The 17,239-nt window shown below is 47.5% G+C and overlaps 1 protein-coding gene across 1 annotated transcript in view; it reads left to right on the top strand.

Moving 5' to 3' along the window:
- LOC127585163 (uncharacterized) overlaps positions 1-5,942 on the top strand; it is a 7,012-nt gene extending 1,070 nt beyond the window's left edge. Inside the window, 4 exon segments of the mRNA XM_052042378.1 lie at positions 1,847-2,139; positions 4,354-5,075; positions 5,077-5,161; positions 5,164-5,942. Coding sequence (XP_051898338.1) covers positions 1,847-2,139; positions 4,354-5,075; positions 5,077-5,161; positions 5,164-5,279 — 1,216 coding nt within the window. The 3' untranslated portion in view covers positions 5,280-5,942.
- Positions 5,943-17,239: the final 11,297 nt, after the last annotated feature.

The raw sequence follows: 17,239 nt of genomic DNA on the forward strand, positions 1-17,239 counted from the left end.
TTCTGGAAATCTAAAATAAAAACAGAAAATGTCAGAAACACTCAGCAGTTCGGGCAGCATCTGTGGAAAGAGAAACAGAGTTAATGCTTTAAGGTCCAAGGCCCTTCATCAAAGGGTGGTTACCTCTGATTCCACAGATGCTGTCTGATCCGCTGAGTATTTCCAACATTTTCGGTTTTAATTGAGATTTCCAGCACCTGCAGTTTTTTTTTAAATTTTTCACTTCCTGAACGTATTTTCTGATTTCGGGTAGTCTTTCACGTCTGGAGACAAAAGAGACTACAGATATTGGAATCTGGAGCAAAAAGACAGCCCTCTCTACTCTCACGATGCAGCGTTCGACCGAAACGTTGCAATCTTTCTCCCCCCATAGATGCTGTTCAACCCGCTGAGTTCCTCCAGCAGATTGTTTTTGCTTAGCCTTTCATATCTGTGTTTAGTTATAGAGTCTTAGAGTCATACAGCATGGAAACAGGGCCTTCGGCCCAACTCATCCGTGGCAACCTTTACCTACCTGAGCAAGTTCCATTTGCTGCGTTTGGCCCATATCCCTCTAAACCTAGCCTAGAAAGGGGGCAGTGTACATGCACCTGTCTACATCAACGGCACCGAGGTCGAGAGGGTTGAGGGCTTCAAGTTCCTGGGAGTGAACATCACCAACAGCCTGTCCTGGTCAAATCACATAGATGCCACGGCCAGAAAGTCATCAGCGCCTCTGCTTCCTCACGAGGCTAAGAAATTTGGTTTGTCCCCTATGACTCTCACCAATTTTTATCGATGCACCATAGAAAGCATCCTATCTGGATGCATCACAGCTTGGTACAGCAATGCTCTGCCCAGGACCGTAAGAAACTGCAGAGAGTTCTGGACACAGCCCAGCGCATCACGGACACCAGCCTCCCTCCTTGGACTCTGTCTTTACCTCTCGCTGTTGGTGAAGCAGCCAGCATAATCAAAGACCCCACCCACCCGGGACATTTTCTCTTCTCTTCCATCGGGTAGAAGATACAGGAGCCTGAGGGCACGTGCCACCAGGCTTTAGGACAGCTTCTACCCCACTGTGATAAGACTATTGAACCGTTCCCTTATACGATGAGCTTACAATCTACCTTGTTGGACCTTGCACCTTATTGCACTGCACTTTCTCTGTAGCTGTGACACTTTACTCTGTACTGTTATTGTTTTTACCTTACTACATCAATGCACTCTGTACTAACCCAATGTAACTGCACTGTGTAATGAATTGACCTGTACGATCGGTATGTAAGACAAGTTTTTCACTGTACCTCGGTACAAGTGACAATAATAAACCAATGCCAATAGCATCCTTTAAATTGTACCCACCTCTACACTTCCTCTGGCAACTTATCCCATATATGCACCACTGCCTGCATGAAGAATGCCCCTCAGGTCCCTTTTAAATCTTTCCCCTCTCACCTGAAACCCATGCCCTCTACCTTTTGATTCTCTTTCCCTGGGAAAAAGACTTGAGTGCATTCACCCTGTCTCTGCCCCTCATGATTCTACACACCTCCATAAAGTCAACCTCAGTCAGTTGGTTTGGGAATATAAAGATCCTGTTTTAACACCACATGACATTAGAGACTTCAACGAAACTGAACCTTGCCCGGAAAATGCTCAAATCAAGCAGATTACTGAACTGTTGATAATACAGGAAAGTTCATAAAAGGATATTGCTAATGATATGCAATTGATTCCAACTCCTGCTTGCTCCCAATGTCTTTATGAACTATTTATTTGGATCTCCCTGCTGTTGAACCTGTTCCCAGCTGCTCCAGGCTCAGACTCTGCTCCACTCTGATGTTTTGATACAATTTCCTCTCAGGCTCTCGGTTCAGCTTGGCTGGGAGGACCACGTGAACGCTCCTTGGCATCGAGCCCTGCGCGGCTCGCTCTTGGCTCGGAGGACCATCGTCGGCTCCTTGTCGCTGGAGGACCCGGGTCGCCAGGTCGGCGCGGCCGGTGGTCGGGGCGCCGGGAGGGACCGGGAGCGGCGGCGGTGCCGCCAACACCCACACCGAGGCCCCGGGAAACCCGTCAGCGGCAGAGCCGAGGGCTCACTGCCGGGAAAGCCCCGGGACTGGCGGCGGTTGGAGGCCGGCAGGTGTGGTGGCAGCGGTAGGGGAGGGAGGGGGAGAGGGAGGGAGGTAGGGGAGGGAGGGAGGGGAGGGAGGGGGAGAGGGAGGGAGGGAGGGAGGGAGGGGAGGGGAGAGGAGGAGGAGGAGGGGGGAGGGAGGGAGAGAGAGAGGGGGGAGGGGGAGGAGGGAGGGAGAGGGGGAGGGAGGGAGGGGGAGAGGGAGAGGAGGGAGGGAGGGGGAGAGGGAGAGGAGGGAGGGAGGGGGAGAGGGAGAGGAGGGAGGGAGGGGGAGAGGGAGAGGAGGGAGGGAGGGGAGAGGAGGAGGAGGGAGGGAGAAGGGGAGAGGAGGAGGAGGGAGAGGGGGAGGGAGAGGAGGGGGGAGGGAGGGGGAGGAGGAGGGAGGGGGGGAGGAGGGGGGGGAGGAGGGAGGGGGGAGGAGGAGGGAGGGAGGGAGAGAGGGGGAGGTGAGGAGGGAGAGGGGGGGAGGAGGGAGGGAGAGAGGGGGAGGAGGAGGAGGGAGGGAGAGGGGGAGGGAGGGAGAGAGGGGGGGAGGGGAGGAGGAGGGGGGGAGGGGGAGGAGGGGGAGGGGGAGGAGGAGGGAGGGAGAGGGGGAGGAGGGAGGAGGGAGGAGGAGGGAGGGAGAGGGGGAGGAGGAGGGAAGGGGGAGGAGGAGGGAGGGGGAGGGGAGGGAGGGGGAGGGAGGAGAGGAGGAGGGGGGGAGGGGGAGGAGGAGGGAGGGAGAGGGGGAGGAGGAGGAGGAGGGAGGGGGGGAGGGGAGGAGGGAGGGAGGGGGGGAGGAGGAGGAGGGAGGGAGGGGGGAGGGGGAGGAGGAGGGAGGGAGAGGGGGGAGGAGGAGGAGGGAGGGAGAGGGGGGGGAGAGGAGGAGGAGAGAGGGAGGGGAGAGGGAGGGAGGGAAGAGGGGAGGGGGAAAGAGGGGGAAGGGGAGAGAGAGGGAAGAGAGGTAGTGGGGGAAGGGGTTGAAGGGGGAGAGGGAGAGGAGGAGGGGGAGAGAGGAGGGGAGGAGGAGAGGAAGAGGGGAAGAGAGTGGTCGGGGAGGAGGTAGGGGAGGGGGAGAGGAAGGGGGAGGGAAGAGAGTGGTCGGGGAAGAGGGGAGGAGGTAGGGAGGGGGTAGGGGAGCGAGGAAGGGGGTAGTGGGGGGAAGAAGGGCAGGGGTTGGAGAGCGGAGTGGAGAGTGGGGTGGGAAGAGGGAGGGGAGAAGGGGAAGAGGGGAGTAGGATGGGGAAGGAGGCTTAAAGGGTTGGGTAGGCACGGAGGGGTGGGGGAGGAGGTGGGAGGCTGCAGAGAGCACGAGGGGGTGGGGAAGAACGGGGATGAGGACAGACGGACGAGAGTGCGATCGGGAGGGAAGGGCGGGGGGGTTGGGGAGGGAAGGGAGGGGATTGGGGAGGCAAGGGAGGGGGTTGGGGAGGGAAAGGAGGAGGGGGTTGGGGAGGGAAGGGAGGGGGTTGGGAGGGAAGGGCGGAGGGGGTTGGGGAGGGAAGGGCGGAGGGGGTTGAGGAGCACACACATGGAGGTGAGAAGGGGCGGCTGGAGGTGACGATCTGGGGGTGGTGCAGAGATGTCTTGGGCTCGGAGTTGTAGGGGGATGGCGGGGGAGAGGGTTTAGGAGGTGGGAGCTGTGGAGCTCTCCCTCCACCACTGTATAATTAGTCCTTCGACTGCAACCTGAGAACAGCGAAGGTTGGATGTGAATCGGGATTGAGTGTAGCCCAGGAAACGTGACAGTTACCTTGTGCCCTCTGTGTGGACACAAGGCAGGTGAGGGGCAGCAGACTGTCTCCATTCCCCACTGTGTACTCACAGGGCCCTCAGTAACACAATGTTGATTGCAGAGAGGGCAAAGTAAATATCATTAAAAAACTGCAAATAAAAACAGAAAATTTAGCATCTGTGGAAGGAGAATTGACCAACGTTCTGCTTCTGCGACGTTTCGTCAGAAAACAGTAGCGTTAGCATGATGCTATTACAGCACCAGTGATCAGGTTTCAATCCCCGCTGCTGTCTGTATGGAGTTTGTACCTTCTCCCTGTGTGTCTGCATGGGTTTCCTCCCACATTGCAAAGATGTATGGGTTAGCTTAACATGGGTGTAATTGGGCAGCGCAGACTCGTTGGGCTGGAAGGGCAGTTACCGTGCTGTGTAAATAAACTTTAGTTTTAAAACTCTTCTCTTTTCAGTGTGAGCTGTCCGCGGAGACCAGCGGTAATATACCGGTCACGATGCCGGAGAAGGATAACGTCTCCGGCGGCGACAAGGGTGGGAGCGGCTCGGCCGACATCTGCCGGGACTTCCTGCGCAACGTCTGCAAGCGGGGCAAGCGCTGCAAGTTCCACCACCCGGAGGCCGCCGGGGCTCCCGAGCCAGGCGCCTCTGCGGACGAGCTGCCCCTGGGCAAGGGCGAAGTGCCCGTCTGCCGCGACCACCTGAATGGCGACTGCCAGAGGGGCGCCAAGTGCAAGTTCCGGCACGTGGAGCCAGAGTCCGGCGGTGGCAGCGCGGCAACCCTGGAGCCGGCGCGCTCGCCCGCAGCCCACCGTTTCGACCGTGCGCTGACCTCCAGGACGAGTACGGCAGCCACGGGCTGAAGAGGCAGCGGCTGGAGAGCCTGCGCTTCGACCTGTACGACCACGGCGTGCCGCGCCCGTTCCCGGTGGACTACCGCTACCTGGAGGAGGAGAACCTGATGCTGCGCAAGAGGGTGGAGGAGCTGAAGAGGCAGGCGTCCAACCTGATGGCCACCAACGAGATCCTGCTGGAGCAGAACGCACTCTACCGCAACCAACCCAAGGTGGTGGCGCTCGCTGACAAGCGGCCACCGGCCTCGCCCACCGTGGCCGCCGTCACTGCCTACAACCACACCGTCGTCCAGGCCCACAACTCACTGAGCAGCCAGGCGCTGCCGTCCCGGCAGGAGCTGGTGGCCTCCGCCAACGCCGTGCCCCAGCCAGCGCCGCCCCGCCCCCCCTGGTCCGCACTTGGCTCCCGAGCTGGCCCTGGCTCAGACCATCGCCCAGAGCATGGCCACACCTGTCTCCATGGCTCCGTCACCGTCTCCATCTCGCCAGCCATCCCGGGCATCACCATGAGCCACGCCACCACCCCGATGGTCAGTTACGCTATCGCCTCGCAGAGCATGAGGATCACGCCAATACCCCACTGAGGACAGCTATCCCCTCACCTCCTTTTCACCACTTGGCTTAATTGCACCTCTCTGACGTGCTCTTTCTTTCAGTCTTGCGTCCCTGTCGATGCCGGACAGTTTTGCATTTATTGCTCTAACTCCTGATCCCTGTAATGCAACTCCAACCCAATTCCCCGGTTTTGTGTGGGGAAGGGAGATGTTTATCTGTTAAATCAGGAGGACCGACCAAGGAGACCGACAACAATTTCTGGGAGAATAGAAACAGCGACACTTCTGCTTTGTTTTACGATATTCGGAGTCTCTGCCTCAGCGCTGCTGGTTGTCGATATCTGCAGTCTCGCTGGAGGTGAGGAACTCTCAAGATTCCTTTGGAAGAGACTGTGTATACAGCAGCATTGCATACCTTAGAAGACTTCAGATCAAATGTAATCTATGGCACAAAGGACGTTTGTCACCCGGTTACATTGAAAATGTTTCGGTACATTTTAAGATGCAAATTGTTTATTCAGCAGTTATGAAAAGTTGGGAGTATGATTTCTATTTAAAGTTTCATCTTTTTTCTGGGTACAGATGGATTCTTGTGTTTTTTCTCCCCTCACTCTGCATGTCCCATTTTTTTATAAACCTGCACACATTCCATCATTTCTAAGGGCCCCAATCCTGAGCTGAATCCTAAATTTCAGGATTATGAGACTCGTAGCTTCCCACCAGCAGGTATCTGGAGACTTTGTGCCTTTTCGTCATATGGTTTACACTTTACAGTGAAGAAAATTGCTAGGGTTAACTTTGGACAGTAATGCTGTTTTTCTAATTCTGTTGGACTGCCGTGGAGATTTTACATCTGCAAAATTACCGGTTGAGCATTTTATCTGTTTTGCGTGTGTGGACTGGAAATTAATGCAATCGAAAGAGATTCCAGTAAGGGGCCAACCCTGTTGCTAGCACTTAATGTGACACACTTTACACTATTTTGGCTGAAATGTGTATATCTTAGCCAGTGCAAAAACTTGTATGTTAGCAGTAAGCTAGGAAAGCTTCTCTATTAGCACAGTAACTTTGCTAACTGGATCGTAATGATGAATTCATCTGTCGTGGTGATGATGGCATCAAGCTCTGCATTTGGTTACAGCACTTTGGATTGAGTGAATCACAAGGGTTCCTTGTGGTCCATGAATCTGCAGTTGCCTTTTTTTATAATGAGATAATGAGGTCTTTATAGTCACATGTACATCGAAACACACAGTGAAATGCATCTTTTGCGTAGAGTGTTCTGGGAGCAGCCCGCAAGTGTTGCCACGCTTCCGGTGCAGAAGTGGTATACTTCCTCCGCTTTTGATTGCGATATTCCATAGGAATCATGCAGTGACGCAGCCAGATTTAAAGGCTTTTTTGGAGTGTTAGACACTGATAGCAGAAACTAAATTATAGAGGCTGCACTTGTACACTAAGTGATTGGTATCAGCTGCAAGCTTACAAGAATAAATGAAAATAATTGCAGATGCTGGAAATCTGAAATAAAAGTAGAAAATGCTCTAAAAACTCTCCAGGTCAGGTAGTGTGTGGAAAGAGAAACAGTTAGCAGCAGAACAGTGGTGTGGCTGGTAGAGCCGCTGCCTCACGGCGCCAGAGACCTGGGTTCAATCCTGACCTCTGGTTCTGTCTGTGTGGTGGTTGCATGTTCTCTCTGAGCCTGCATGGGCTTCCTTCAAGTGCTGCGCTTTCCTCCCACACCCCAAAGATGTGTGGATTGGTAGGTTAATGGTCATTGCAAATTGCCCCAAGTGTGCCGGTGAGTGGTAGAATCTGGAGAAAGTTGATGAAAACGTGGGGAGAATAAAAATGGGGATAATGTCGGATTAGTCTAAATGGCAGCTAGAAGTTCAGTGCAGACTTAGTGGGCCGAGGGGTCTGTTTCCACACTGTTTCTATGACTTTCAGGTTGGGAACCCTTTATCAGAATTTTCCCAGTTCTAATGAAGGGGGTAAGACCTGAAACATTTCTCCTTCCACAGATGTTACCTGACCCGTTGAGGTTTACAACCCTCCTTTGTTTTATTACAAGTTGGCAAGAACTGTATGGAGAGTCTGCAATGGTACAAGAATTGATCCCCACTGTTGAACTGTTGCTAATTCCAATCAGTGGGCAATTGATTTCCAGGCCTACGGCTCCAATTGTACTACGACTGTTCCGTGTTTCAGCCAATTATTGGGGGGGGGGGGGAGGGAGGTGGTGGAACTGCAGGCATTCTGTGCAGGTATCACTGAAATGTCAGGACCCAATTAACCTTGTCCTCCAGAATAGTTCTTAAATGGTATTTTTTTAAAATCTCATATTTGCTGCAACCTTGTAAAGTGATACAAATAAACTTGAATATATAGTCATATGAATGGCTATCAACACTGACTCTTCTTGAAGTTGACTGTATTTCCTCAACAGAAGTTTGCTTCAACTGCACCTTAATTTGAAAGTCTAATTGTAATTTAGAACATAGAACAGTACAGCACAGGCCACGATGTTGTGCCAACCTATATAAACCTACTCTATGATCAATCTGACCCTTCCCTCCCACAAAGCCCATAACCCTACATTTTTCTTACATCCATGTGCCTGTCTAAGAGTCCTTTAAATGTCCCTAGTGTATCAGCTTTTACCACACCCCTGGCAGTGTGTTCCAGGTACTCACCACTCTCTGCGTAAAAGAAAAAAATCCTACCTCTGACATCTCCCCTAAACTTTCCTCCTCTGACCTTAAACTCATGTCCTCTGGTATTGGCCATTGCCGCCCTGGGGAAAAGGTGCTGACTGTCCACTCATAATCTGATACACCTCTATCAAGTCGCCTCTCATCCTGCATCGCTCCAAAGAGGAAAAATCTAGCGCTCTCAAATTACATCAAAGATTCTGTCTTTTGACATTACTGAGAGTAACTATGCAAAGTTAAAGTCGTTTGCGATGGCTATTGGTGTACAAAGTTGTTTGAATAGCTTTCTCAGTCAGTTGATGGTTTAATGTGCTTGGAGCTGAGTGGGTAAAACTGATCATTGTCTTGCTCCTAAGCATGTTTGCTGAGCAGATTAGTTGCTTGCCTGCAGAGAGATTCAAATGTTGATGTACTTAACCAAAGAGGTTGATCAATGTGTCAGCTTTGGCTGCCCTCCTATAACTGCCAAGGCCCTCACCTCATGGATTCTCCCTAAACCAAGGATCTGCCCTAACCTCTCTGATGAAAGGTGTCTGATCACTTATACTAATCCCAACATCAACCCATCCCACCCCCAAACTTGCCCACTCATCCACACACTAGGGGCAATTTAGAGTGACTAGTTAACCCACCAACCTGTACGTCTTTGGAATGTGGGTGAAACAGGAGCACCCAGAGGAAGCCCATGCAGTCACAGGAAAAACATGCAAACTCCACAGACAGAACCAGAGGTTGGGACTAAACCCAGGTCACTGGCGCTGTGAGACAGCAGCTCTACCAGCTCACCATTGTGTTATCCTCCTTCAACTCGTTTCCCTTTCCACAGATACTGCCCGACCTGCTAAGTACTTCCAGCATTTGATATTTTTCAGATTTCCAGAACCTGCAGTTTTTCTCTGGATGTTCGTGCCCTAACCTCTTGTCAATAGCCCTGCAAAGTGGCTTGGGAAGCGTTTTTACCTTCTAAAGATGTGTAAATGAGTTTTCTGAAAAAACAAGCCCTAATTTTAGATACCAACATACTTACGCAATCTGATCATAGCTGGAATTTCTGTGATATAGGTTCTCCTCAGGGTTTCGCTCCTGTGAACACTTTACAAGTCGGAAATGTGGCTGTGAATAGAGTTCCCACATAGCAGAAAGTGCCTGTGGCCACTGGCAAATCTATCCCACTGGTTTCCTAATTGTTCATCCATATGTATTTGCTGTACATAAGTCAGGTGTTCATGATCTGGGCAGACCTGTGTAGGCATACATGCAGTGGCTGAGGTGTAACCATGCTCAAGTTAACCAAGTTGTATTATGTCATTTAATCTGAGTGGGTTATCCCTTGTGTTTGTAAATTCCAAGATATGATGATCAGGTTTGTTTTAAGAAGTTGTCCCCTACCCCATTTAAAGTCATTTATCCGTAACTCTCAAATCAGGCCTTCTGCACTTTGCTGCTTCCATGAGATGTATCAGAGCAGCAGGTCAATGTCGAAAATTCCACCCTTCCGGCTATTCACCCCAACGTCTTTTGGGGTGATTTCTAGTCAACCGTAAGGCCTGATTTGAGGCCAGGATCTTCTGTTGTGCTCCGTCTGTGGGACTACATTGGAAGGGGTGCTGATGTGTGGCACCTGCCTGTTTGAAAATCTAACCTCTTCCAATAAGCAGTGCTCTTTGATCCAGTACTTAATCTTTGGAAAAGGGGTGAAGTAGTTCACACATGTAAGCACAGTAAAAAAAAAATTGCTGCCTAAACATATAACCTCTAGTTCTCGTTTCACCCAACCTGAGGGAATAAAGCCTGCATCATTGCTCAGCTGGTATTTCCTTTGCCGTAATCCAAACAGCTTTCATAACCTTTTCTCAACTCTTCAATATCTAATTTAAGGAACTGAATTCTTTAAATTGGTATGTTGCCAGCACAGAGATAATTGATGTCCTTGATGTCAATAAAATGTTCACTGAGTTGATCAGAAGCCTACTGCAAATGGCAAATATGGACATGCAAATCAATCAAACATCTGGTAGTTTTACTTTCATTAATGAAAGATGATTGTTAAGGAATGGAATGGAGGAATAATATCCCCAGTCAGTGTTTTTATTCTCTGTGTGTTCTTTTTCCAATAGGTAGTTCTATAACATGGAATTTGGAAATTAAATAGAGGGAATACAAGAAGGAAATTTTCTCTTCACAGCAGTCTCCAACATTCAAAAGGGTTGACAGGGTAGATGCAGGGGGATGTTTCCTCTGACTGAGGGGTCCAGGACCAGGGGCCACAGTTTGAGAATAAGAGGTAGGCAGTTTTGGACTGAGATGAGAAGAAACTCCCTCACTCAGAGGATAGTGAACCTTTGGAATTATCTACCCTGGATGGTTGTGGAGACCTGGTCATTATGTTCATGCATAACAGCTTGATAGATTTCTAGGCATTAGGGGAATCGAGAAATGAGAACAGGGCAGAATAATTGTGCTACGATCTTGAATGGTGGGGCAGATGTACCTATTTCTTGGGTTCTTATGACCATGAGGCTGCCTAAAATGGAGACTTGGGCAGGCACCATCAATTTTAAAAGGCACACATCTGTACTGGAAGTGCTGTAATTTACTAAACCATGGACCAAGAGCTGGAAGGTGGGAATAAATTGGAGAGCTACAGTAGATAGTTAGCGCAAACACTGGCATGTGAACTCCTGGAGTGCTGTAAATATTTATCATTCTATAATTGTGAAGTTTTCAATGTGGATGTTAACTTTTGATAGAACTCCCTCAAATTCTTGTGCCAGTTGCATCATTCATTGACATTGGTCTTTAAGGGAAATTGTTCCTTATCTCCTCTCTGCTCCTCAGAATTTTACATATAATTGGATAGAGCCAGCACTCCTACTTAGAAGAATGAGGCATTTTAATTGAAATATACGGCTCCGTACAAGGTAGATGTGGAGATGACGTTCCTCTCAGCGAGTGACGGTGGGGGAGGGAGGGTTGTGTAGCACATAGGGTCACAACCCCAATATAACAAGATAAACGTTCAAGAGTTTATTCCTAATTTCTATTTTCTATCTGTTAACCAGCCCCCTAATCCACACCAACATATTACGTCAAAATCATCTGCTCCAACATTATTTAATAACCTTCCTTCTGAAAATGCAAATACATTAATTCTTTTGCCCTTACCTGTGCTGCTAGTTACAATCTCAAACTAAACTTGACAGATCTATCAAACACAATTGCCCATTCACAAATCCATGTTGACTCTGCCCAGTCTTGTAAATCAAGGTATGAGACTACTAATAAAGCAAATCCAAACCCACCTTTTATACTTCCTTCATAGATAGATGATTATGGTTCCTCTGTTTCCAGTATCCTATCGATTATTAAGCGTTTTCTCACCTTGGTTGGCCTCCCAAGTGCATTTCCTCACTCTACCCCGGACTTGTGGCAACTGACAACTTTTTCACTGTGGAGATATACCAATCTTTCAATATCTGCAAAGCTTCTTAATCTTAACCCTTGCATTTAAGTCCAAATCTCTTGCTTCCACACAACACACATTTTAAGAGATTAAGTACTGATCCGTAGGAGTAAATTGCTTTCTAATTGTTGAAACACTTGTTGACCATAATGTTTTGTGCCTTTTTCCCATTTTCCCTTGCATCACATTGGATCTCACTGCACTGTCTGCCGTGTGGAACCCTGTCCAAAGCCTGAGTACAAGCTAAAAGTGGGGGTGTTAATGTTGAACACATTTTGTGCAATAAATAAATGCAAACCTGCTCTCTGCTTCAAGTTGTCCAAGCCCTACATTTTGGGAGACCCTCTACAAGATACTTCTTAGAGGCTACCCTATCTCTTTACTCAGCCTTCAGTCACTTGTCTGCCTTGATATCACTGTTTATTTGACACTAAATTGACACAGGAGCACAATATTCTAACCACCAGTGAATGCAAGTCTCAGCTACCAACTGTGCAAACTGCCAATTTTGCCATTGCACACCTGATGCTATTTATTTAGTTAATCAATACAGCATTTGTATCGACTTCTACCCGTTCAGTTTGTCAAATTCGTCTCCTCAAAGTGTCAAAGATAAATTAAAAGTTTAGGTGGAAGTTTATAATGAGGCATCGTGCTGATTGCACACACAATGTAACTGTACTAAATATTGCAAGCACCGAAACAGTTCATTTGTTCAAGCCATGCTCTGTGTAAGTTATTCGGCACGTAACACACCACATAAGTCTTTCACCTCTCTATCTCTAATAAATTTTTCCATTCCTTTGTCCCTTGTACCTTTGTATTGTGTTCTACATTAAGCTGAAAAGCTTTTCTCTGATTCTAGTTTTGTTAGAATATATTGATGTTTTAAAGCAGAGAACATCTGGAATTGGTCCTTAAGAAGAAGAATGCAAGCATTCTGCAGTTTTCCAGGTAAGCTTAATATCCACACTCACCTGGCCTTCCCCCAGGAGGTAGTGGCCTGGCTGTGGGTATACTCTGCAATAATGTAGATTCTCTTATGTTTTATAGATCTCCCACATCTAAAACAGGACAGTGGCACAACCTTGAAAGACTATCCTCTGTGAATGTGATACCTTCTCTGCTGAATTCCAGGGTGCAATTAACTTATCTCCTCTCCAATGAATGTGCATTCTACAAATGCTTGCCCACACCAATAACAATGCTTTTACCAAAAAAAAAACTCACCAATACTTCTCACCACCTGATGACATCCTGTGATTTTTATATCCTATGAAGTGCAGTCACTGTTGTAAGGTAGAAATATAGCAACTTATTATGCACCATTTACAGCACCTACAGGAGACACTGACTCAAGTAGACAGCATCTATCAACAAGGATCCCCATCATTCAGGTCTTGCCCTCTTCTCGCTGCTGCCATCGGGCAGGACGCATGGAAGCCTGAACCACACCACCAAGTTCAGGAATGGTTACTTTCCTACAACCATCAGGTCTTAAACAACACTAATCCTACCTCAACAACTGAACACTACGGACCACCTCTTGCACTAACATGGACTTGTCTCTGTGGATTTTTGTGCACTAATATCTTGCTTTGCACAATCTTTCACGGTCTTGTATAACTTATGTTCTGTGTGTGCTGAATCTACATGCCTGGGATGCGGCTGCAAGGAAATTTTTCATTGTACTTGTACCTCATCGTACTTGTGCACATGACAATAAACTTAACTTCAGAGCAAGATCCTATAATCATTAAATAGTTTGTGGATAACCCCTTTCCACCAACCTCTCTGCCCGCCACCTCCCTCCCACCTGAAATTCAATATAGTGTCATGGATATTTTGATGTTCTTAGAGAGCAGACTTTAAGGTCTCATCTAAAGAAAACTGCTCTGCAGCATTCCCTCAGTTCATGCTCCACTAGGAAATCACTGTCACTTTGCAAGATGTTTTAATAGCTTGCAAACTGAACTGGTGAGTTTCTTCAAAAGAGTGGGCAGGCACAGTGGTGTAGTGGTTAGCGTAACGCTATTACAGCACCAGAGACCCGGGTTCGATTCCGGCCACTGTCTGTAAGGAGTTTGTATGTTCTCCTCGTGTCTGCGGGGGTCTCCTCCGGGTGCTCTGGTTTCCTCCCACATTCCAAAGACGTGCGGGTTAGGAAATTGTGGGCATGCTATATTGGCGCTGGAAGTGTGGCGACACTTGCAGGCTGCCCCCAGAACATTATACGCAAAAAGATGTATTTCACTGTGCTTTTCGATGTACATGTGACTAATAAAGATATCTTACCAGTAGAGTTCCTTATTGAACAGATTTACTTTCAGTTCTTGCAATACACAGGAAACCCACTATGGAAAAAGAACAGACCTTGCACAGGATCAGAGCTATTGGAGTTAGGTTTAAGTGCAAATGTGCTCACCAGGTGGCAATGCACAACAAGTTTTCATTTGTTGAGCCCGGAAAGATAGTTTATTACATGTTCCTGATCCTTTTCTCTCCCATGAGAGCTCCAGGACACTTTTGCATTGCCATTTCCAGAGTAGACCTGTTGAACTTAAATGTCTGGTTCCAATTTTAAGTATATCTGAAATGTATTTTATTTTTAAGTGCTTCCCAAAAACTAAACAGGTGACTACCAAATGGATGTGATGTAACTTCTATATACGAAAACTGAATAATGTAAACTGATCTAGCTCACTTGGAGAAAAAATAGTGAACAAAAAGTATGAGTTTTGCAATAAACAAGGTATGGCGACATTATTTACAGGTTTCAACAGGTTTGTTTGAATTACTCAGTTGCCGTGAATGTAATGAGGTATAAAGGAAATTAAGATTTTTGTTTTATTTCAAAGAACTTCTGTTACTGAAATGCTCTGCACAGTAAGAAAATTGGCAATCAAATCGTGTACTGTGACATTGAAAGGGAATGACCACTTAAAGTTTGTTGAGTTTTAAATGTTGGTCAGAATACCAGGAAGAACTCAGAATGATTACAGCTGTAAAGGGAGTAATTTGGACCATTGAGTCTTCATAGATAGTCCTGTCAATCCCATTCCCTGCCTTTTCCCCACAGCCCTGTAAATAAACATCCATCCAATTTCCCTTTTGAATATAGAACAGTACAGCACAGGAACAGGCCCTTCAGTCCACGATATCAGTGCGGAACAGGATGCCAAATTAAATCTCTTCTGCCTGCACACGATCCATGTCCCTCCATTTTTTGCATATTCAGGCCTGAGGTCTGATTGACTGATTCCACCAACCTTACAGGTGGCAGGAATGAAATCAAGCTGCCTTGTTTTCTTTGAAACAGTGCCAGCAGATCATCTGCATCTACCCAAGATGTTTATCTGAATTGTAGAACTTCCAGCGTGTAACATACCCTCAATATTGCCGTGGGAGTATGAGCCTAGATTCTGCAATTACCTGGAGAATATAAGATATTCCTAACATACAGACTTCTGAAGGAATTCACAATTTGTTTCACTGCCAAAGTCACGTTTATTGTCACATGCACAAGTATATGTATGCATAGGTGCAATGAAAAACTTACTTGCAGCAGCATCGCAGGCACATAGCAGATAAGCAGCTTATTGCAAGAAAAGCATAAATTAAACAAATTATACACAATTTTTACAATAAAGAGCTCAATTAGAACAAAATACTGTCCTTCTTAGTGCAAAGTGATCAAAGTAGTCATAGTGTTGCGATACTGAGGTAGTGATTAGGGTTGTGCTGGTTGGTTCAAGAACTGAATGATTGAAGGGAAGTAGCTGTTCTTGAACCTGGTGGTGTGGGACTTCAGGCTTCGGTACCTCCTGCTCGATGGTAGCTGTGAGAAGATGGCATGGCCCAGATGGTGGGGATCTTTGATGATGCTACCTTCTTGAGGCAGGGTCTGTGATAGGGTGAAGGCCAGGAGAAAATGAATGGTGCAAACTGGAGGTAACTGAGGGAGAGAGAGCTAGTCTGTCTGGAGGAGGTGTAGAAGGAAAACAGAGAAGGGAGAAAATAAACCAGATGATCTTCTCCTTTTGCTGGAAGAGGTTGTGGGTTTGGGAGGTGCTGTCAGGGTAGTCCATGGTGAGTAACTGCAGCAACAAAGAATCTGCTGGAATTAAAGTAAAACAAAGTACAAATTGACAAATTTTACAACCTGTACCTCCCAGTTCCGGGCTGCCCAGCCTGAGGAAACAATATCAGCTTCTGTCTCCCTCTCAGAATCAATGGGATCATCTCTCACTCCACTGACTGTAGGTAAATCTTACTCAGTGGACTATCGCTTCATACCAAGTATCAATCTAGAATACTACCCCGCACCAACATTGAGACAAGTACATTCTTAACTGGGTACGAAGAGCAAACATGCATACTTTACTCCAAGTGTGACAAACAATCTGCTGGAAGAACTCTTGGTTCTTCCTAGTATTCTGGCCAACATTTAAATCTCAACAAACATCACTACATTTAGTAGTCATTCGCTTTGAATGTTACAGTACACTATTTGATTGCCAAGTTTCTTACTGTACAAAGTATTTCAGTAACAGAAGTTCTTTGGAATATCCTGAAACAGCATCAGTGGGAGGAAAGGAATTGTCTATGTTTCGGGTCGAAACCCTGCATCAGTAACTGCACTGTGTTCTGTACATAGCACACACTGTAGCCACTGTGGAAGAGGGAATGAAAGTTGAGGGCAAATCCTGTGCTTGCAATAGAGACAGATTCATAGAGACCTAGATGAAAAACACCATGATGCTGGAGGAACTCAGCAGGCCAGGCAGCATCCGTGGAGAAAAGCAGGCGGTCAACGTTTGGGGTCAGGACCCTCTTCAGGACTGAAGATAGGAAAAGGGGAAGCCCAATATATAGGAGGGAAAAGCAGAGCAGTGATAGGTGGAGAAAAGAGGGGAGGTGAGGTGTGGTGGGCACAAGGTGGTGATAGGTAGATGCAGGCAAGAGATAGTGATGGGCAGGTGCGAAGGAGGAGGGGAGAGCAGATCCACCGGGGGATGGGTCAAAGGAAAGGAGGAAAAAGAGGGTAGAAAAAAAGAGATAGACTAGGAAAGTGAAGAAAAGAAGAGGCATGGTTGGGGGGGGGGGGGGGGGGTTGTTGAGGGGATTACCTAAAGTGGGAGAATTCAATATTCATGCCGTTAGGCTGCAAGGTTCCAAGACGGAAAATGAGGTGCTGTTCCTCCAGTTTGTGCTTGGAATTCTCTTGGTAGTGCAGGAGGCCGGGGACTGACATATCAGTGATGGAGTGGGAGGGGGAGTTGAAGTGACTGGCAACAGGGAGATGCAGATCGCGGTTATGGATGGAGCACAAGTGTTCTGCAAAATGGTCACCTAGTCCGTGTTTGGTCTCGCCAATGTAGAGGAGATCTACATTGGGGAGTAGAGCTTAATAATCTTCACAGTGCCCAAAGTCAGGAGCGGGAAGTTTGAATATTTTGGAAAAAGAGTATTTTTAGAGATAAATGAGGGACGAGCAAGAGTCAGCGGATGAGCAGTGAGCTTTGAACTTGCAGCTTAAATTCATAGTTTAATCTAACGCGCAGCCAACTTTGGAGCAAGGTAGTTCAGAGCAGAGGAAGGAAAGAGATTAGGAAAATAGGTGGTCTGGGACATATTGCAGAAGGGGAGCTCTGGAGGAAGCTCTTGATCCCATTTGGAGCCAACATGAGATCAAGAAATCTGCTTCCACCATCAGTGAAATCATAACCTTCAAAAAATCATTTGATCTATTTTCCAAAAAAAAGCTATGCAGGAAATAGATAGGAGACTGGATCTAATTGCATAACACAGAG

This window comes from Pristis pectinata, chromosome 32, assembly GCF_009764475.1.
Source record: "Pristis pectinata isolate sPriPec2 chromosome 32, sPriPec2.1.pri, whole genome shotgun sequence".
NCBI lineage: Eukaryota > Metazoa > Chordata > Chondrichthyes > Rhinopristiformes > Pristidae > Pristis > Pristis pectinata.